This window comes from Propithecus coquereli, unplaced genomic scaffold, assembly GCF_000956105.1.
Source record: "Propithecus coquereli isolate 6110/MARCELLA unplaced genomic scaffold, Pcoq_1.0 Scaffold181, whole genome shotgun sequence".
Classification (NCBI taxonomy): Eukaryota; Metazoa; Chordata; class Mammalia; order Primates; family Indriidae; genus Propithecus; species Propithecus coquereli.
The window spans coordinates 4917197-4940239 of record NW_012142857.1 but is presented as its reverse complement, the minus strand read 5'-3'; the positions used below and the strand labels follow the sequence as shown (position 1 = coordinate 4940239).

Genomic DNA, 23043 nt, shown 5'->3' with positions numbered 1-23043 from the left:
CTGGTCTGCTCAACTTTCTCTGAATAGGTCAGTAGAAGGATTTTTCATGAGAAGCCAAGAAAGTGGAGTGAGGTAGAAAAGCATTCTGTGTGAACTGACCAGTGTTTGAGAAGCAGAAGTCATTATCTTAAACTCCCTGCAGCCGCACCCACACTCGCAGCTGCCCCTTCCCCTGTTTTCCCAGTACAGTTACGTAGTAATGTTAGGTCAGATCAGTTATTCCCAAACTTTTTCTTAAACCTTTGTCAAAAAAAAAAAAGTCTGTATTTTAATCTTTATTCTAGGATAACAGTTTGGCAGTTCTATATTTGGGGGTAATTTCTGTCTGCATTTGGAAGACATTGCTTATCATTTTGTAGCTGTTGAGGTAGCTAATGCCACAGTAATTCTTGATGGTTTGAATATGGCCTCCCTCCTTCTTTTTCTCTTTTAGTTTTTAGGACCTTCTTTTGTCTCCAGTGTTTTGAAATTCCGGTCATGTGCTATGATGTGCAGTTTTTCTTTGTTTTCTGGATTCTTGGGGTGGGGGTGGGGGTCTTTCTGGAAATTCATCTTTTTCAGTTTTGAGAACTTTCCTTGAAATAATTCTTTAATGCCTGTCTTTTCCCCTTCTATTTCCTTTGTCTTTTTAAAAAATCCTGTGTTAGACTTTGTGGACCAGTTCTCTAATTGTCATTTTTCTACTGTTTTTCCATCTCTTTGTCTTTTTTGCTCCACTTTCTGGGAAAGTTCTTCAAATTTATTTTCCAACCCTTCCATTGGATTTTTCATTTCTGCTATCATATTAACATTTTCATTTCCTGAATTCTTTTTTATTCTCTGATAGTCCTTTTTATATGGCCTCTTTCTTATTTCATAGCTGAAATATACTTACCTTTCTCCATTAGTTTAGTAATTGTAATGTTTTAGACATTTTTCTTCTCATCCCTGGCTCCTTTTTCCATTTCTTTTTTGCTTGTTTATTATTTTGGTGGCTCTCTCTAATGATGTTTGGCAAAATGTTTATATTTAAACGTGAGACACTGAAGAACTGATCGGAAGGAAGTTCTGTTTAATTGGGTTGGGCTTTGTTGACGGGTTGCTTCATTTTAGAATGTTCCAACTGGGCTGTTTTTTGGGGGGAATTCCCAAGTGTTGATATCTGTGGGTCATTTTGTCTTAATGCTTTTCAGTTTCTCCTGAGAGTAACCCTGCAGTATGTTTCCTGGGTCTGCAAACCCAGCTGATGGCATTCTCTGAGCTGATGAAGGGAATGAATCCAGAGGTTCCAGTGTCGAGCATCAAGACACTTACACCGTGCTCTCTTTCAGAGTAGCACTCCCTTCCTCATCTGTGCCTTCTAATCCCAAGGCCAGAGTCTCTCTGGCTCATCCTTCTGCCAAGGTGGAGGGAGGGCATGCACTGGGCTGAGTGGGGAAGGGGAATGGGACTGAAAGTCTGACTGTTTACATACAAATTTTTAGTCAATCTTCCTGTTTTGGACCTCATCTGTACCCCACTTTCTAATACCTGGTGCGCCTCACACCTACACCTTGCTGGAGTTCTACCTACAAGCTCATTAGCTTCTCTTTCCCTACTTCTAGGTTAGGTTCCAGGCTTTTCTGGTCTCTAAATTTTCTAATGTATTGCCATGGCTTTAAATTCCAGTTATATACTTACAGTTCCCAAATGTGCATCTTTACCCTGAATCCAGACTCATAAATCCATGCATCTACTTGAAACCTCCACCTGGATAATGAATGGGCATCTCAAACTTACCAGATCTGAGAGGGAGCTTCTAGTGGGCTCCCTGAAACTTCCCACAGTCTTTCCCACTTAAGTAAATGGTTTGCCCATCCTCCTGTTTGCTTAGGCTCAAAACCTTGATGATTCCCCTGACTCTTGTCTTTCCCTTATGTCCCAAAGCCAATCTGGCAGCAGATCATCTAGGTTTATATATTCAACAAAAAATATTCAGGAGAAACGGAAAAGTGTAAAGCAATTGTATTTCTAGGTAAATGGGAGAGAATGCTTGTTTTTTGTGTGTGTTTTTAGTGTGGTAAAAATATGGAAAAAGATACTTTCCTGACCATCAAATCATTAGGTGTCTATCTAAAGAATCAAAACCAGATAAACTTTGACAGTTTACACTTAACAAAAGTGCTTTTTTTTTTTTTTTTAAATCAGGGAACTTTTACATTGTATTCAGTGAACTAATACTAAGTACTTGCTATGTGCCAGGCATTGTTCTAGGCCCTTGGAATGTAGCAGCAAACAGAGCAGGTGAAATCTCTGCCATACTAGTATGTATGCAAGAGCTTATGTACTAGTGCAGGAGACAGGAAACTTTTTCTGTAATGGACTAGATGCTAAATCTGTTAGGTTTTGCTTGTCAGATGTTCTCTGTCACAACTACTCGACTCTGTCATTGTAGCATGAAAGCAGCCATAGACAGTACATGAATGAATGGACCACATGGCCATGTCCTAGTAAATTTCATTTATTAACACAAAAACAAATGGTAGGCTGGATTTGTTCTGCAGGCTGTAGTTTGCCAACTTCTGTTCTAGGGGATAGAAACAGTAAAAGTATATAATATTTCAGAAAGTATTGAGTTGTGTGGGGAAATAATAAAGTGTAGTGGAAGGAGAAAGGGGACATGCCAGCACTGGGTTGTGATTTTAACTAGGTTGATTGTGGTTGGCCTCAAAGAAGAGATGATGTTTGAGTAAGGACTTCAAGATGAGGGAGTAAAGCATACCAGACTCAAGCATATAAGAAAAAGATTTGTCTTAAGGATGTTAGTGGAGAATGCCTACAAGAGAAGGACAGGAGACGGTGGGAACCTCAGGGACTCGAATTGGGGAGTCAGCACCTCCAGGGCATATTATTAATAATTCCTCTTTTGCTCTCACATTCTTATATTCTCCCCACGCCCCAAACTCAGCTTATGTTCATTCTCTCTTCTTGCACATGGTTTTCTCTATGAAGCTAAACCATAACCATAGGTACCTCCAGAATTAAATCTTCATGATCTTATGACCAGAGAGGAAAAGCAGCTTTCTCACCATTTCTAGTTTAAAAATTCCTGGGGAAAGTTTCCAACCAGCTCAATGAAGAGCATATATCCATTGACCAGTCTTTGTGACCCAGGGAATGACATATTATAATTGACTCCGCTTGTGCCATAAACTCATTTTTTTCAGGAAAATAGTTTCTGTTCCTGAAAGAAGGTGAGAGTAAATCATCCTGGACAGAAAAAAACAATAGCCACCATAATTAATAAAATAAATGTCCAGGTAAGAGATGATAAAGTGGTTATGAGTCTAGGGTCTAGAGTCAGATTACCAGGGTGTAAATTCTAGCTCTTCCACTTACAAGCAGTGTAATCCTTGACAAGTTAATTTACCTCTGTAATGCCTTAGTTTCACCATGTATAATGTGACAATAATAGTACTACTCTCTTCATTAAGCGGTTGTATATTAATTTAGTTAACAAATATAAAAGATTAGAAAGGTATGTGACACCGAGTATATTCTCAGTAAGTGATAACTACTGTCATTCTTACTATTTATCCACATCATCATCATATAAAAAGATAGCCATCAGGATCCATCCTAGGAATGTAAGGTTGGTTTAACACTCCATAATCAGTACAATCCACTACTTTAATAGACTTAAAAAGAAAACCGTGTGATCATCTCTGTAGGTACAGAAAAAACATCAACCTAATAAAGGGCATTGATGAAAAAGTCATACTTACTGGTGAAAGACTGGATACTTTTTCCCTAAGATCAGGAAAATGGCAAGGATGTCCACTCTCACCTTTATTCAATTTTGTACTGTAGGTCCTAGCCAGTGCAGTAAGTCAAGAAAAAGAAATTTTAAACATCCAGATTGGAAAAGAAGATTTAAAACTGTCTTTTTAATTCTATTAACTGCTTAACTATTTGCATAGGATATCGTATCTTTTAAAAAGTCCTAATGAATCTACAAAAACATCTAAAACATGACTTTAGCAAGGTCATGGGATACAAGGTCAGCATGTAACAATTTTTTTTATATTCTTGGTATGAACATTCAGGAGTTGAAATTCTAAAATAATACCATTAAGATCATTAAATATGAAACGTCTGATTTTGAATCAAAAGTTTAGTTTATTATATCACAAACATGCAGTACAATTAATCAAAGTATGTGCCTAAACTATAGACACAGTTTTGCCATCTTAATGGTAGCTCGTTATGCCAGCAGCAAAGAAGCCTGGACAGCAAGTGGCGATGGAATCACAAAAGGCGTTTTCCACAGCTTGTTGAGAATTGAATATTTTTCCTTGCAAGAAGTGGTCCAAAGCCTGGAAGAAGTGGTAGTCAGTTGGTCCAAGATCTGATCAATATGGTGGATGACAGAGTTTCCAAGTCTAGCCTCTGTAGTTTGAGCAGCATTGTTTGTGCAACATGTGGTGGAGCATTGTCTTGCAAGAGGACTGACCTGTCTCTGTTGACCAGTCTCAGCTGCTTAATTGCAAGCATCCTCGTCATTTTGTCCAATACAGTAGATGTCCACTATAATTGATTGACCAGGTACCATGAAGCTGTAGCGGATAATACCAGCAGTGGAACACCTAACAGACACCATTAGCTTTTTTTGATGAATATTCAGTTGGGGACTGTATCTTGGCACTTCCTCTTTATTCAACCATTGTGCCTAATGCTTCATTGTCAAAAAGAATCCATTTTCATCACATGTAACAATACAGTGTAGAAATGGTTTGCCTTTATGCCGTGACAGCAAAGAAGCACAAGCCTCAAGACGATTTCTCTTCTGATGCTCATTTAATTCATGCAGTACTCATCTATCCAGCTTCTTTACCTTGCCCATTTCAAATGGTTCAATATTGTTGGAATAATAACATCAGACTTTGCTGCTAATTCACACTTAGGTTGAAATGAATTTGCTTCCACTACAGCTTTTAGCTCATCATTATCCACCTTGGTCTCAGGTCGCCCACATGGCTCATTTTCCAGATTAAAATCACCAGAACAGAACTTCTCAAACCATCAACATACTGTGCCTTCATTAGCCACATCCTTCCCAAACACTTCGTTGATATTTTGAGCTGTCTGCGCACCATTGGTTCCACAACGGAACTCATATTTGAAAATAACACAAATTTTTTACTTATCCGTGGTTTCACAAAAATTGCTCTAAAAATTTTTGAAAGATAATCACAAGCCAAACTGTGTGTTTGAAATAATGAGGATATATCTTCACAATAAAAACAAGACAAGAAGTGTCAAAGACACTTAGGACAAAATGACGAGGATGCTTGCAATTAAGCAGCTGAGATTGGTCAATAGAGACAGGCCAGTCCTCTTGCAAGACAGTGCTCGACCACATGTTGCACAAATAATGCTGCTCAAACTACAGAGGCTGGACTTGGAAATGTCAGAGATATCAGCTGTCAAACTTAGTACTTAAGGAAATCGGACGTTTCATATGTCATCTAATATTTTCAGTAGCAAAAAAATATGAAACAACTTAGGGATAAACTTAAAATACATGCAGGACCTATACAATGAAAGCTATACAACATTGCTGAAAGAAATTAAAGAAGAGCTAAATAAACAGGGTGATTTTATACTCATCCATCAGAGACACAATATTGTTAAGATCTTAAAATTGAGCTATACATTTAACATAATCCTAATCAAAATCTTACCAGACTATTTGATAGAAATTGACAAGTTGATTCTAAAATTTGTATGGAAACAATTAAATATCTATATGCAGAAAACAAAGGACACAAACAATAAAATGAACCTCGACTCCTCATGCCATGTATATGTATTATGTCAAACAGGGGTATAGACTCGATGTAAGACTTAAAACTATAAAACTTCTAGAAGAAATCGTAAGAGAAAATCTTTGTATCTTGGGTTAGACAGAGATTTCTTCAGACACAAAAAAGCACAAACTATTTTTTTAAATTTAATGAATTAGATTTTATGAAATTTAAAAATTTTGCTCTTTAAAAGATACTGTTAAGAAGATGAGGCTGGGTGTGGTGGCTCATGCCTGTAATCCTAGCACTCTGGGATGCTGAGGCGGGAGGATTGCTCAAGGTCAGGAGTTTGAGACCAGCCTGAGCAAGAGTGAGACCCCATCTCTACTAAAAATAGAAAGAAATTATCTGGACAACTAAAAATATATAGAAAAAATTAGCCAGGCATGGTGGTGCCTGCCTGTAGTCCCAGCTACTCGGGAGGCTGAGGCAGAAGGATTGCTTGAGCCCAGGACTTTGAGGTTGCTGTGAGCTAGGCTAACACCACGGCACCCTAGCCCAAGGCAACAGAGCAAGACTCTGTCTCAAAAAAAAAAAAAAAAAAAAAGAAGATGAAAAGACAAACTACCCCCACTCCCCCACCCCCAGGCCACAGACTGGGAGAAAATCCTTAGAAAACATACCTGATAATAAGAATTTATATCCAGATTATATAAAGAACTCTTACAACTCAAGAAGAAGAAGAAAAACAACCCAGTTTTTAAATGGACAAAAGATTTGAATAGACATTTCGCCAAAGAAAACATAAGAGAACTGGAAAACTCATTAGAAAAATGCAGATTAAAACCACAGAGAAAATTACTTTACACCCACTAGAATGGCTACAATTAAAAATACTTAAAGACCAAATGCTAGCAAGAATGTGCCACAGTTTAGCAGTGTTTTATGAAGCTAAACAAATAGCATACAGTCCAGCAATCCCACTCATAGGTATTTATTCAAGAGAAATGAAAACATATGTTCACAGAAAAACCTGTACAAGAATATTTATAGCGTCTTTACTCATAATAGCCCAACAATGGAAACAACCTTAATGTACATCAACTAGTAAATAAAGAAATCGAAATATATCCATACAGTGGGAAACTACTCAACAATGAAAAGGAGTGAATTGCTGATACACAGAACAACATGGATGCATTTGAAAAGTGTGCTGAGTGCTAGGAAAGGTAGATGCAAGAAGAGGATGTATGGTGTGATTCCATGGAAATTCTAGAAAAGGCAAAACTGTAGTAACAGGAAGCAGATCTGTGGTTTCCTGGAGGGTGGGCTTGGGGAGAAGGTATTGGAGGAGGAGATTGAGTATAAAAGAGCAAGAGGGAACTTTTTGGGGTCACAGAAATGTTTTATATCATTATTGTGGTGGTAGGTTCCATGAATGTTGACATTTTTCAAAAAAACAGTAAGTTTTATTATATAAAGATTTATATAAAGATTATTCCTCAATAAAGCCGATTTAAAATAATGTCACTCGTAGCATAAGACTATATTTAAGTACCAAGTGAGTAGTAGAGAAGTTAGTGTGATTCTATTCACTACACAATGTAACCTTGACTTTGGGTCAACTACCCAACTCTCTATACCTACGTTTCTCTGTCTGAAAATAATCTACTCCATTTCTTTTGTGGAGTTAAGTTATTTCTCATTTGCCCTGTGACTACTGTTACGAGTGTGTTAGAGGGAAGGACTGAGGCATGGAGAGAAGTTGATTCAAAATTCTGAGGATTGTCAAAGCTCCTATAGGAAATGTCAGAAACTTTCAAAGAGGGATCTCCCCACAACCTCCCAATATGTAACCTTCTTTCTGTGTTGTCTTCCCTTCAGAATATTACTCGAGCACTCTGCTCCCAGCAATGCCTCATTTCTTAAAAGAGTCTATGCCTATTTTGTGTACTTTCTCAAATCCTACTTATTTCTTAACCACTGCAGTCCAGCTTCTGCCACCTCCTCCCCTCTGAAAACGGATAAGGTCACCATTGATTTGTTTTCCTGTGCCAAATCCAGTGACTTTGTTTCATTTTGTAAATCCTACTTTACCATTTGACAGCTTGTAACAGTGGTGATTATTCCTCCTTGAAATTACTCTCTTGGCTTCCAGAATGTCTTTCTTTTCTAGTTCTTCTCCTATTTCTCTAAGCAGCCTTTACTGGCTACCTTTGTTCTGTCCTTTTAGCCTTGTTATTTCTCAGAGATCTATCCTTATAGTTCTTTTCTTTTCTGTTTTTTTTGAGGCAGAGTCTTGCTCTGTTCCCTAGGCTAGAGCACTGTGGCGTCAGCCTAGCTCACAGCAACCTCAAACTCCTGGGCTCAAGTGATCCTCCTGCCTCAGCCTCCCGAGTAGCTAGGCCTACAGGCATGCACCACCACGCCCAGCTAATTTTTTTTATTTTTATTTTTTTTACTTGTCCAGCTAATTTCTTTCTATTTTTAGTACAGACAGGGTCTCACTCTTTCTGAGACTGGTCTCAAACTTCTGACCTCAAGTGATCCTTCTGCCTCAGCCTCCCAGAGTGCTAGGATTACAGGCGTTGGCCACCACTATAGTTCTTTTTTTATCCTTTAGTGATCACCTCCACTTTTATGATCAAAACTGATGCAGATAACCCTAAAATTTCTCCTCACCTCTCTGTTGAGAACCAGATTAGTGTTTCTAAACTGCCCTTCTGATTATTTCTAAGCATCTCCACCTGCTGTTCCCGAACTCCTCTGGGTTTCCTAGAAGAATTGTTAAGAGCATGGATTCTGGAGCCACTCCAGAATTTCACTCCTGACTCCACCACTTAGTAACTAGATGAATTACTGTGCCTGGATGAATTACTTAACCTCTCTGTGCTTCAATTCCATCATCTCTTTAAAAATAAAAATAAAAAAAAAAGGAGGAGGTATGTGGCATGGATAACAGCAGTATTTACTTTATGTGACTCTTTGATGGACAGTGCCTGGTATACAGTAGGCACGTGTAAGTCAGGACCGCTGCTATTAATTTCTGTCTTTCTAAGGGTTTCCTCCTTCCCCTTCAACTCTTCTATATTCCTAGCATTTTCAGGCACTAAGTTTCCCAAGTTAGAAACCTCAGTCATCCATGATTTTCTTCTTTCACTCTCTGTGTTGTCTCTCTTGTCTCCCAAATAGCTCACACTTGCTTTAATTTAAAGCCTCCTCATCAAAGGTTCTCTCTGTTTCTCCTCTGGTTCTGTTGTTATCCTCTGTCCATCCTTCCCTCCATGGGCAGAGGAATCTTTCTAAGACAAATTTAATTGTTATGCCTAGGTCAGTGGTTTTCAAACTTTGGTTCAAGGAGCCCTGGGGTTTCATGGCAGGAACTCTGTGGCCACCATAGATGGGACAGCATAGGGAAGAGGCTAAGGAGTAATCCACCATCCTTCCTGTTGACCCCTGCTTCCCACCTCGTACCTGAATGCCAAGCACAGCAGCTTTGCTTTGTCACTTTCTCAGATTGCAGTCCTGCTGTCATAGAACACCTCTGGCTTGCAGGATACAGTCCAAGGTCTAAGTGAGACCTAAGAGGTGCTATATGAACTATCCTCACTACTGGCCAGTCTTATCCCTTTGCTCTGCTGTGTACTCAGCATTTGATGTACCTGCAGGCAGTGCTGGTTCCTGCACCCACAGGGTACATGTTTCTCTGCCTTAGTTTTTGCTCTTTGCTCTGCCCAAATTATCTTTACCATTGCTTGATTTGCTTACCTAACTCCTAATTATTCCTTAAGATACAGCTCAGGCATCATCTCCAGAAATGATTTCCTGTTTCTACCTTCAAGTATAGCTTGGGAAGCCCTCACCTGTGTCCCTATAACATTCCGTGTTCACCTTCAGTCTATTTAGGTGTATCCTTCCTGATTTGACTGCACTCTCCTGGGAGAGCAGACCAAAAATTGTGTTGCTTTTGTTTGCCATCACCTCCCAGGCAACTTTCACAGTCCCTGGCATGTAGAGGACACTTTGTCTGGGAACGGTTCCTTGTTGTTTTTCTCAAGAACATGCCTGTGGCCTTGCAAACAAGCCAGGGCGCCCTAACCCTGCAAACAGGAGGGGCTAGAGAGTTCAGATGCAACCATCTGCTCGCCGGAGACGAAACAACAAGGAACAGGGACATGTTGAGTCGGGACAGTGTGGGAACAAAGAAATTGCGGTGGGACAGTTGCCAAACAGGCTGTGTTATAAATAAAGAAACTACAGCAAGAAGTTTGCTGCAGTCTTGTACCGTCTTTGTGTGTGTCTGTGTCTCTTTGTCTCTGTGTTCATTCCTCGGCCCCTAGAAACAGGCCACGACACTGGCACATAGTAGGCCATTGGTAAATATTTGACTCACTGTCTATCTCAGTGACTTGAGATGAAATGCAAACCTTTTAGCAGGGTGTGTAAGACCTTTTTTAATCTGGCCTCTACCTGTCTTGCCAGCTTCATCTCTTGCCACCACTCACCCCCACCCCCATGGGCTTTCCCCATTCTTGTCTTGTAAGCTGTGGGTATTTCCCTGGGGTCTCTCTATGCCTGTTTATACACTCTTCCCCCTTTCTGATTGTTCTTCCTCCCCTTTTACTTTTCCTACTAGCAAATCCCCTAACCTTCCAGGCCACAGTCAAGATAGATTTCCTCTGTGGAATGCACCTGACCTTCCTCTGTGCTCCCACCACACTCTCTTCAGACCCATGGCATTCTCTGATTTCACTGTTGTAGACATTTTTTTTCTTATCCCATTAGACGTGAGTTCCTTGGGGTCAGGGAACCATGTCGCTTTCATCATTTTGTAAGACTGATGTTCCATTAGCTTCTCACTCCATACTAATAAAGGCCAGGGCTTTTGATGTGCCGTAAGCAGCCCTTCACAGCCTGGCTTCAAACTGTCTTCATCCTGGTCTCATCTCCTGCCACCATCTGTGCTCCCTACGCTGCAGCCATTTTCACCAGCTTGTGATTTTCTCAGCATGTTCCAGTTTGGACTGACCACAGTTACTCTATTTACATGCTTCTTTCTTTTGTGAAATGCTGTCTTGTTGGCAGGGACTCTGTTTTCTTCAGGGAAGCATGTTCTTTTTATCAGATTTTTAAAGTGTATATAATATTTCAGGCATACACAAAAAACTGTAATATAGCAGTCCCCAGTGTTTGTATTCAATGTTACCAGAACATTTTATACACACTGTATGTGTATGTGTGCGCGTATGTGTACGTATATATATGTAGAGCGCGCGCACACACACTTACATGAAAGCTGAATGCCATTTTCTTCCCTCCTTCCTCAGAGAACAATGGCTATCCTAAATATAGGGTTTATCATTTCCATATGTATTTTATATTACTTTATGTTAATGTTTTTTTGTTGTTTTTGAGACAGAGTCTCACTCTGTTTCCCGGGCTAGAGTGCCGTGACATTAGCCCAGCTCACAGCAACCTCAAACTCCTGGGCTCAGGCGATCCTCCTGCCTTGGCCTCCCAAGTAGCTGGGACTACAGGCATGCGCCACCATGCCCGGCTAATTTTTTCTATATATTTTTAGTTGTCCAGCCAATTTCTTTCTATTTTTAGTAGAGACGAGGTCTTGCTCTTGCTCAGGCTGGTCTTAAACTCCTGAGCTCAAACGATCCGCCCGCCTCAGCCTCCCAGAGTGCTAGGATTACAGGCGTGAGCCACCGCGCCTGGCCTATATTAATGTTTTATCTATAAAATGTAATATTTTCTATTTTTAAGATATTATATAAATAATATCACCTTGTTCACATTCTATAAGGATCCTTGCTTGTTTTTTATTCAACATCATTTTTGAGTTGTATTCATATTGAAACATGTAGCTTTAGATAATTTTAAATTGCTATATAGCATTTCATATATAAATATCTCACAGTTTATCCATTCTATTCTTGATTAGTATTTTGGTTTTCAGTTTTTTATTGTTAAGTCAATTTCTAATGAACATTCTTGTACAAAAAAGAAAAACTAATCTCTTATTTAAAAAAAAAGTATCCTAGCAAATATAACCTAAGTGAATATTAAGCAAACTTGAAGATGAATTTCACTTACTTTTAAAGTCAGATTTTCCCATTTATACACAGACATCATGGGTCTCTGTTACTTACTCTAACTAGCATTAAGCTAAGTACTTTGCATGCAAAGTTACTTTTTCCACTTAGCAATTTACAAGTCATGTATCATAAAAATTTTGTCTTAAAAAATGCTAAATGAAAGCCAAAATTAGGATTAAAAAAATTTAAAAGCTCTAGTTATAAGACCTGAGCAAAAAGCATATTAAATTGTGTGATAATAACTTAGAATAAGTGTGAATTCTCTGTTTTTCATTCATGATAGAGAACTGAATGTGACTTTGAATTATCTGTTCTTCCAGAAAATTTCTTAAAGATAGCTGGGAGAAGTATCTCCAGCTTCTTGGGGTGTACCATTTCAACAGTTTATGCCCTTAATAGTCAAGTTTTCCATTATGCTGAACTGAAATGTCTTATGTTTGAATTGAAGTTTATTTCCTTGTTTAATCTCCTACTAGCAAAGAAAACAGATTGTTAGTGTTCTCTTTTAAAATAAATAAACAAGCTAGGCTTTCTTCTCCTGAGGAAACAATTTCAAGTGTTTTTTGCTCTGATTCCTAGGACTTGTTTAATAAGGTACTGAAAATGATGAAGAAATTTACGATGCATTGCCTCTATTGTTCTCTGAAGGTGCAGTAATAGGACACCCCCCCCACACACACACAGAATACAAACAAATGAATATGAGAGTGAATATCCCAGGTTTGTTGAACCCATAAAGCAGCTCCTGTTCTTATTTTTTGTAAACTCAACAAAATTATGCTATTTAGCTTCACTTGTCTGCATTCTCTTACTAACACCAAGAAGCTCACTTCTTTCTGGCATATTTATTACTTTCCTCTTATTTGTGTATCCAGTTTCTGTCTGTGAGTGTTGCCATACCCTCTGCTAGAGTCGACTACCAAAGTTGTTTTAATCTAAAAAAACTTATGAAATTCCATTTATTCCAGAAAGTACACTGCAACCAATTAGAAGCATCTCACTAATTTCCTTCTTTATGCATTTCCATGTAAACATGCTTTATACACAATCCTATTATATTTTTTACCTTTCTCTTTGCATCTCTTGAAAAATAATTTGCATATTTAAAAATATGTACCCCTAATGCAATTCAGTATTATGTTCAGTTAATCTTTTACTTAGCAGTTTTACTTAAAGGAATTTATCCTATAGATAGTCTCACTCAAGCATGCTAAAAATTATGTACAAGGATATTCATTTGCAGTGCTGTTTATAGTATAAGAAACTAGAAACAATTGCAATGACTGATTAATAATAGACTAAATGAATTATGATATATCCATATAATTAGGTATCAAGTAACAGACACTGAAATATTTGTCTAATGAATGAATTATTGGGTTTTTTTTGTTCTTGTTTGTTTTTAAATATATTATTACATGGAAAAAGTGCAAAGTACAGACAGAACTTATTTCATGGAATAAAAATGATGGATGTATGTATATGCAATACGTGTTTATATACATGCCTTGATGCATATAGCATTTCTGGAATCGTGTACCATAAACTGTTAATATTAGTTACCAATGGGTCATGGGAATAGCGGTGAGTGGAAAGTATGATGCTTACTTTTAACATTAAAAAGGGAAAAACAAAACAAAGCAAAACTAAACCCCGAATAGAGTAGACCCTCAAAAATGAAATGATTGAAAAAAACCACTTACCCTTATAGCTTGAATCCTGTTTCCTGCTTCTTTCTATAGTACCTCTGCTTCAGTTTTCTCACTGTCTTACTTTTGCTTCTGTGCTTTGCTTTCTATTTGGAAATGTTCTCTCTCCTCTCTTGCACAAATAAATCTTTCTTCCTTTTCAAGACTCTATCTAGGGCCTAACCACTTCATGAAACTTCACTGGACTATTCCATTTCAAAGAAATCTTTCTTTTAGATACATGCTTAGCGTGTATCCAGTATCATATAATTTCACACTTATTCATTCAGTAATTATGTAATTATTTTTTCTTTCTGCTATAAATATAGATTTAGAGAATATTCATCACTTCTGTTTTATTTGCGTTGTGCATCTAGTGTTACCAGATAGTGTTTAAGAAATTTTTTTCCTTGATGTTAGTTAAAAATTAAACTGGAAAGAATATTTAGTAGCCCTGTTTTCAGTGAATATCCTACTTAAACCATCTGAAATCATTAGAAATTTTCTTAATTAATATTCAAATCAATAGTTTATTTGGAAGAGCATCACTAAGAAACACTAGAGCATTGTTTTTGACATTAAAAAATACTACAGGTTATACCTCAAATTTATATGGAAAGTATATGAAGTACATGCAACCAGAATTATCTTTAAGTTGCCATCTAACCTAAAGAAGAATTCTTTATTTATGAAATATAATAGATTTAATATTAGGATCATAAATTATGTATATCTGAAGCCGTATCATTAAGCACATATTTAGGATTGTTATATCTTCTTGGTGAATTGGCTTTCATTATTATAAAATCTCCCTGTTTATCTCTAGTAATGTTCTAAAGCCTACTTTATCTTAAATTAATATAGCCACTCCAGCTTCTTTAAGGTTAGTGTTTGCATAATATGTCTTTTTTGTATCCTTTTACTGTTAACTTATCTGTGTCTTTGAATTTACGAGTGTGTCTCTTTTAAACAGCACATAGTTGGTTGGGTCTTGCTTTTTTATCCAATCTGAAAATCTCTGACATTTAACTGGAGTGTTTATAGTCCATTTACATTTAATGTAAATCAGCTTTATTTTTTGAAGATTGTCTATTTTACTTTATTAGGGTGCCTCTTAGAATGAAGTAATCTGTTCTCGATTAAAGTAGCCCTATTCTTAAATCATGGCCTTTCTGAGAATTCAACTGAGTGCTCATGTTTAAGGAGTCTATCCACTGGCAGATTGGAGCTCTAGTATCCCTCAGTCAGTTATGACCTCCAAAATCTCTGTTCAGTTTACAGTTCCTAGATAGTTGTTCACTACCACACTTGGTGAGGTCTTGCTCTGCACAGTACACCTTAGTATTTACCCAAGTGCCCAAGAAGACACTACATTTCTGGACCTCCTTTCTTGTATTTCTCTCCTCTCTAGTATTCTGCCCTGCAGATTCCAGCTGCCACAGCAGCCTTAAATTTGTACCTCTGCCTTCTCAGCCTCGTACAATATTGCTGTGTACTGTTCGGGCCCCACCTTTCTGGACCAGAGTCTGGAATGTTCCACTAGGCAGAAGCTCACTCTTACGGGTTCATGTATATCTCTCTTGTTTTTAAGGATCATAATCCTGCACTTCAGATGTTATACAACAGTTGTTTCATATATTTTTTTTTTCAGTTTTTAGTTGGTTACAGCAGGACAATTTGTCCAGTACCAGTTAGTCCATCACGGCCAGAAGCAGAATCTTATAAAACATGTATTTAAAGTCATTCATTTTGACACATAAGAATATAAAGCTGTAATACAGAATAATAGACTCCGTATTACACTGGAGAAATAATCTAATCCAGCACACTTGTTTGAAAGATGAGAAGGTACATAAGCTCAAGTGATTTGCACTAGATTGCACTGTGAGTTAGTGATCAAGTTAGTACATATCCCAGGTTTTCACCACTGTTCTTTCCACTATAGTAATCTTTTGAAAATTTCTGCTACATTTGAAGCATTTTAAACTGTCATTTTTTTTTTAGAACCCCTATAATTTAAACATCCTCTTCGCTCCGTTTTTTTTGTTATATAAATGGTATTGTTAATCCTGCTGTTAACCTGGGCATGAAAAAAAGAATCATTTATAAGTATATTTTAGAATAATTGACATGATGTGGAACTATATAAGTCCATATAAGACTTAGAAAAGGAGACATTTAGTTCTTTTAATATAATTGGGTTTTTGTTTATTTTTTCAGTTTGTTTTCTTTGCTGTCTAAAAAACACAACAAAGTTCTGGAACAAGCCACACAGTCCTTGAGAGGTTCGCTGAGTTCTAATGATGTTCCTCTACCAGATTATGTAAGTAGTCACCTTATTTCATCAATTAAATTTTTCTTTTCATTGTTAAACTTATAAATAACAATACCCCTCTCTTTTCAAAACCTGTGCTCTTCGTGCCTGAGAAACCTCTAATATGCAAAAAAGGAGTGATAATCTCAAATCAAGGGAAAAAATTGTAGATGATTGTTAACAAGTGGTTGAAGAAAATCAGCTGTAAATCAATGATTGTTAATAATTGATTAGAAACTCATTCAGACTAATTACACAAAAACGAAAGGAGGAATTTATAGGAAGTATGCAAAGATTTCTCATTGAACTTAAGGGAAAAAAGTATACCTGGATTTCACAGAGATTGAAAAGCCATTGGGTTCAGGAATATCCTGTTTCGGTGGCCATTTAGTTTCTGATCTCTGCTCCATTTTTTTCTGCTTTGTTCTGCTGCTTTCTACTGCCAGCTAGGTTTCTGTGTTTGCATACTTGGCCCTAAAATAGCAACCCCAGCTCTTCTCCTCCTTCCCACCGACCTATAACATGTTCTTGTGAGTGTAGTGCCTTAAGCTAACCAGAGTCTTGAAATCCCAATTCTCAATTCCTGGGAAAGAGAATCTCATTGCTGTGCTGTCATCAGTATAATAACTCATGTGAGTCTATATGATAAACTTTACTTACAAATTGATGCCAACTATTTATTGGCAAGCAAAGTAAAATAAACTTCTCTGTGCCAAAGAAAATAAGTTTTTCATATCAGAAGTAAAAATGGAATATATATATATATATATATATATATGGTAAGAAATATTTAGAACCTGCCACACAAGGCCAGTAGGAATATCCCAATAATTAACAAAAACCATTTTCAGTTTCCCATTAATCACAAAACTATTTAAAAGCTACATAAAAGTTTAACTTCACATATTAGAAATACATTTCAATTCACCCATAGAGCCAACACGCTTCAATATGGAAGAAAAAATTTATTAATTGACTTAAAAGAAAAACACTGTTAAACTCATACACTATTGCTTTAATGGTAATTATGGAATTTTATCACTTCGACATTTCTTTTCAAGAGTAAGAATCAGAAATCCATCCTTAGTCCCCAATGTGGCAGTATTGAGAGGCGGGGCCTTTAAGGAGGGATTAGATCATAAGGGTTCTAGCCTTGTGAGTGGATTCATGCATTCATAATGGAGTAGTAGGTTAATGGATTGATGGGTCATCATGGAAGGGAAACTGGACGCTTTATAAGAATAGAAAGAGAGATCTGAGTTAGCATGTTAACACACTCAGGACCTTGCCATGTGATGCCCTGTACCACCTTGGGACACTGCAGAGTCCCCACTAACAAGATGGCTCTCACCAGATGCACCTTGTCAACCTGGGACTTACCAGTCTCCATCACTGTAAGAAATAAATCCCTTTTCTTTATAAGTTAACTAATTTCAGATATTCTCTTCTAAAAGCAACAGAAAGCGGACTAAGACAACACCTGGCCCTAGAAGATGCTGATGGAATAGAATAGTAGCAGCACAGGGTGAGCATTATATAACACTAGGAAGGAACATGCACTAGGAGCTTTTTTAGGGCTTGCTGCTATCTGTGTGACATTTCTTGTGTTTTGGAATATAGCTTAGATAAAGATGCTAAAAATTATTTTGCCATAAACCAGAGGAGAAGTTCAAGTTCCAGTAAGGACCCTCCCTAAATCGCCAGACAACAACATAGTGGGTTGGCATTTAGAAACTTTATTAGAGAATTTTTAAATTCTGAGTTTGGAGTGGTGATGCATAACAGACAGCGGGAGAGTGGCTTTGCTTGTTTCCTGGGGTTTGTTTCCTTTCTAACTCTTTGTGCTGATGTGAGACTGTGGGAACAGCACCCAGCCCAGATATTGGTCTCTGATAAACAAGGATAGCTGTGTGCGGCCACAACCTGACTGGTGCCATTTATCTTCTGTTTTATTTATTGTATGTGTGTGTGTTATGTTATGATCTAGGTATCATAACATTAAGGTATTAAGTTTGTAATTCTAAAAAGTATCTTTTAAGATTTTCCTGCTAGGTTGAATATTCAAAACTTTTTTAAAAACTAGCATAACAGCTCACTTAGTTCTATACTTGCTATGACTGTGATATGAAGAATATTTCTTTCTAATAGCTGTTTTCTGAAAAACTCAGCTGGGACCAGGGTAGCAATGGGGATTTATGTTTAGTAAGAATTTGAATTTTGTTCGTCTGCAAATGTTTTATTACTTTTATATAATTATACTATACCTGTGCCATTTATTCCACAAAAATGTGTTAAATTTGTATAGTCCTGAAGTTGCCCTAGCAGCATTCCCCTTTAATCGGAGATCCATAAAATTGATATTTCTTTGAGGAAATAGGTCATATATTTGCCAGTCATGGAGGTGATTATGCAGTGATAGAACAGTTTGAATTTGTAACAACCATGTGAATTCTCCTTTTGAATTTTACAGTTTTTAGAGTCATTGATTGACTGTTTTCTTCTTGCATGGACTTTTCACTAAGTAAAAATGAATTTCTTAAAGCATCTTCTTTCTAGAAATACTTGGAAAATTCCCTTTGGGATCTTTCACTAACAGTTCTTATTTTAACCTTTGCGTGTATGAGACTTTGCAAATCACAAAATTTTTCAAATGGGTTTATGAACCTGAATTTTGGTGCCTTTCCTTGGAGTTAATTGAAGAGGATGGTTAGCACTATTTCAGTAGTAGCGACGACTCTGAATCACTCCTTCTGACACCGATCTGAAAGGTGATTAAAGAAAACAGTAGTAACCTTAACAATAAGCATAGTATGTTCTTCTTTCCTGATAACTCAAAGCTTTGTTGGTCATTGCCATTTCTCAAAACACTGTGTGTAAGTGATTTACACATTTGAAACCATGTTCTCTTTTAAATTAGTCATTAACTGGGAAAATGAATATGTTCCTCCCTTTTTCTTCCACAGAATTTTTACTTGTTAAGTGTCCTTGCCAACAGCTACATAGAATTCTGTGTCCTGGACTAATACTTTAAACCACTTGTTTGTAAAAGACGGAAAAGGAAAACAAAAGAGTCTTAATGCAGCGGTGGTTTCCCAGATGTACACTTTCTGCACCAAAATTGAATGAACTATATTGGGGAAGAGTTTGAATAAGTGCTTTAGAATAAGGATATGTTTTTCTTCTCACTGTAATACATAGAGTACTTTAAGTCTACCTAGAGGTTTCTGGGTTTGTTAAGAAAATGTTTATCCTCATTATGCTGTATAATTCACAAGTCCGTCGAGCAACAACATAGAAAGCAAATTGCAAGTTACAAAAACATTAGTATTAGTACTTTAGTACAACAATGTTTGTCTGAACATCTCAGGGGAAACCTGAAACCTTCAACCAAGTTCTAGATAATGAGGAAACTGCCCTGGCTGCTTAAGGGGAAATAAAACAAAAATTGTTCTCAAGTCTTCTGTGGGGAGAGAATGCCCACTACAGAGAGTGCCTCTACGGGACCAATAACGGTGTTCAGGAAAGCAAGTAAAGTTCAGTTGACGTGGCTGTGCTTTGGTGTCTGTATCAGGGTTTCATAAAATTTAATGACTAAAGGGACAGGAGAAAATTGTTAAAGGAGAATCTTTCATCAATTTTTTAAAATAAAAATGAACCCTTCAGACAACTTTGATCATACACAACCAAATCTGAATATAGAAAATGAAACAAAGATAACAAATGAGTTATGGTTGCTTTTTAAACCATAACCGTGGTTTTTAAGTCATGAATATTATCACAGTGTCATATAAGCTTTGTTTTCCTTTTGTAGTTTCTGATAATCATCTTAGCAACTATTTGAGATGACAATAATCTAACTTTTATTCTAGGTGGAACCATAACAAACCAAATTATATCGCCCTCTGGTTATCAAAGAGCTTTTGAATCTTTCTGTAGGACTGACCTGACCATTTAACTCCAAACAGTAACTATTAATATTATTACAAAGACACAAGCCAAAAAGACCCTGACCAAACAGAGTAAGGAGCCAGAATTAGAAAAATAAGCAGACAGTAGCTATGAAATTTGTCACTATGAAAACAGCTTCTTTTAAATGTCACTTTTGAAACAATTATTTTTGGTTGTTGGCTTTACATGCATTTATTCCAGTGACGGTGACATTAACAGAATATTGCTAGAACTTCTGTTTTGGAATTACTTTGAAAGATCTATAACCAAACTTGTAAGATGTCAGAAGAGCAAGAGAACAACTTTCAGGAAGGAGGGGGAAGTATTGTGGCAGTCTTCACGGAAAAGAGATGAAATTTGAGCTAGGTAGTATTTTTTAAAAGAGAGATTAAGGTGTGAAAACATTCCAGGGGTTATGCTTCAACAGGAGCATAGAAGTGGGAAAAAAAATAATGCATCATTGCCATGTCTAGTATATAATAAGTGCTGAAGAATTATTTGTTACCCTCTCTCATACCATATACAAAAATTAACTCAAAATGGACCATAGACCTAAATGTAAGAGCTAAAAGAAAATATGAGTAAACTTTCATGACTTTGGGTTAGGCAGAGACTTCTTAGATGACACCAAAACATAAATGAGAAAAGAAAAATAGATAAATTACACTTCATCAAAATTTAAAACTTTTGTGTTTCATATAATGCGATTAAGGAAGTGAAAAGAAAATCCACAAAATGGGAAAAAATATTTGCAAATCATCTATCTGATAAGGGGCTAGTATCTAGAATATGTAAAAAACTCTTAGAACTCAGTATTTAAAAAATAAATAACACAATTTTAAAAATGGACAAATATATTTTGTGACCTGGTTCTGTAGCTTGTGAGCTGTGTGGCTTTAAGCAGGTTGTTTTGGTTGTTTTGCCTCTCTGGGCCTGTTATCTCATCTATAAAATGGCAATGACAGGAGAACTGACCACCTAGGGTTCTTGTGAGAATTAAATGAATGAGTCTCCAGGTAAGATCCTTGTCACATAGTAAGGTTAGCTGTTGCAATTATGCTGCCTGTGTGTGGGACCACAGGTGTTAGTTCCGGGGATAGAGCTATCTCTGTGCCCTTTAGTGACAGGAGGAATATCCTATAGGAGGAGGAAAGGGGTGGATTCAGATATAAAAGCAGCCGCCATTCACTGACCACAGCTGAGCAGTGGCATCAGGAGGGGTTTCTAATCTGTCTGGGAGCTTCTGGGTAGTTATTTGGCATCAAAGAGTGGATCTAAACCCTAAAGATGGGCCCCCACTTGCTTTCTGGCCTTGGAATTACTAGGGCTGGGTATGTCCTGAAGCCCCAGAAATAAGCCAAACCAGAGTGCCCACCACAGCCTAAGGAATGGGGGTCATGTTGGCAGGCTTCCAGTCGATCAGCCACCTTTCCTGAATGTCAAGCATGTGCCAGTCACCTCACTAGACTTCAGATGAGGCAGAGGCTGGCTGAATGCTCACCAAGACTGTTTCTTCTCCCTGATTACACAGTGAAGCAACATTTTCCAACTCCTTTGCATCTAGGAGGATGCCGTATGGCTAGTGCTTGTAAGTGGAATGGAGATGGAGATGATGTCACCACTGTGCCATCTTCCATACTCTTCTTCCCCCATCAACTGCTAGCAAAGACACAGGAGGCCCAGTGGGAGATTCCAAGGTGCCAGAGGATGGCATTGCTTGGATCCCTGAATCATCTCATGGAAAGTCAACTGAGCCCTGTGGGACTATGACGCAAGAAAGCAATAAAGGTTTTTCTGCATTTTTTAAAAAACAAGAAATAGACATTTCTCCAAAGAAGATATAAAAAATGTCCAACGAGTACATCAAATGATCCTCAGCTTCATTAGCCATTAAGGAAATGCAAATCAAAACTGCAATGGGATACTATTAATACTTCAGATCTAGTATGACAGTCAGAATCAAAAAGGCATGTAACAACAAGTGTTGGTGAGGAGGTGGAAATGTTAATATCCTCATGTACTAGTCATGGGAATGTTAAATGGTGCCGCCATTTTGGTAAACAATTTCCAGTTCATCAAAAGGTTAAACATAGAATTACCATATGACCCAGCAGTTTCATTCCTGGGTGTAGCTACAAATGAATTAAAAGCATATATCCACCCCAAATTGTGAATGTTCTTAAAACCGTTATTCATAATAGCCAAAAATTGGAAACAACCCAAATGTCCATCAGCAGATAAATGAATAAATAAAATATGGTATTTCCAAGCCATATGGTATACTATTTGACAATAAAAAGGAGTGAAGTGCTCATATGTTCTTCAACATGGATGAACCCTGAAAACATTATAATAAGTAAAAGAAACCAGTAACAAGGCCACTTGTTGCATGATCCCATTTATATGAACTGCCCAGAATAGGCACCTCATATAGAGGTTGATAGTAGATGAATGAGGCAGAATAGGGTGTCACTGCTAATGGGTACAGGATTTATATGGGGAGGTGATGAAATATTTTAAAATTAAGTTGTGATGGTTGTACAACTCTATGTATATACTAAAAACCATTGACTTTTACATACTGTTTAAATTGGTGAAGTATATGGTGTATGAATTCTATCTTGATAAAGTCTTTGAAAAGCAATGCTCGGAGCATTAGAAAACAATTTGTTGGATGTATTAGCAGATAGATATCAACTTGGCTGGCATTATGGCACAAAGGTCAATGCAGGAAAATACATTTTATACTTGGAACAAATTAATATTTTTAAGGAGGCAAAATATGTTTCTTGAGCAGTGATTTGACTTTAGAAACTGCTAAAATCAGTCAGATATGAAGTTACACAAAGGTGTGTATATTTTTCAGACTTACGAGCAAAAAATGGAAATAAGCAAAATATCCATCAATAAGAGACCTATTAAATAAAGTATAAATATGTCCAGTGTAGTATTCTATAGCTATTTTTTTTAAAAAATGAATTCAGTCCATATGGGTTTATATGAAAAGATATCCATGAGATATAAATCACTAAAACACTTCACAGTATATAGATTATACATACATATATGCTTGAAAATATGCATTAAAATTTTCTGGAGTAATGCACAAGAAACTATTAAATAATAGTTGCCTTTGGGAGGTCAATTGAAGGACCGCAAGGAAAGAGAAAGGGTAGCATAATTTTTACTTTATATTCTTCTTTATAGGTACAGATCTTGGATTT

At 37.1% G+C, this 23043-nt stretch overlaps 1 protein-coding gene across 1 annotated transcript in view; it reads left to right on the top strand.

Annotated features, from left to right (window-relative positions):
* The window catches only part of DYM (dymeclin), a 359526-nt gene that overhangs the window by 237327 nt on the left and 99156 nt on the right, over nucleotides 1-23043 (top strand). Inside the window, exon 12 of the mRNA XM_012642636.1 lies at nucleotides 15778-15880. Within this exon, the coding sequence (XP_012498090.1) occupies nucleotides 15778-15880 (103 nt within the window). The remainder of the gene's footprint in view (nucleotides 1-15777; nucleotides 15881-23043) is intronic.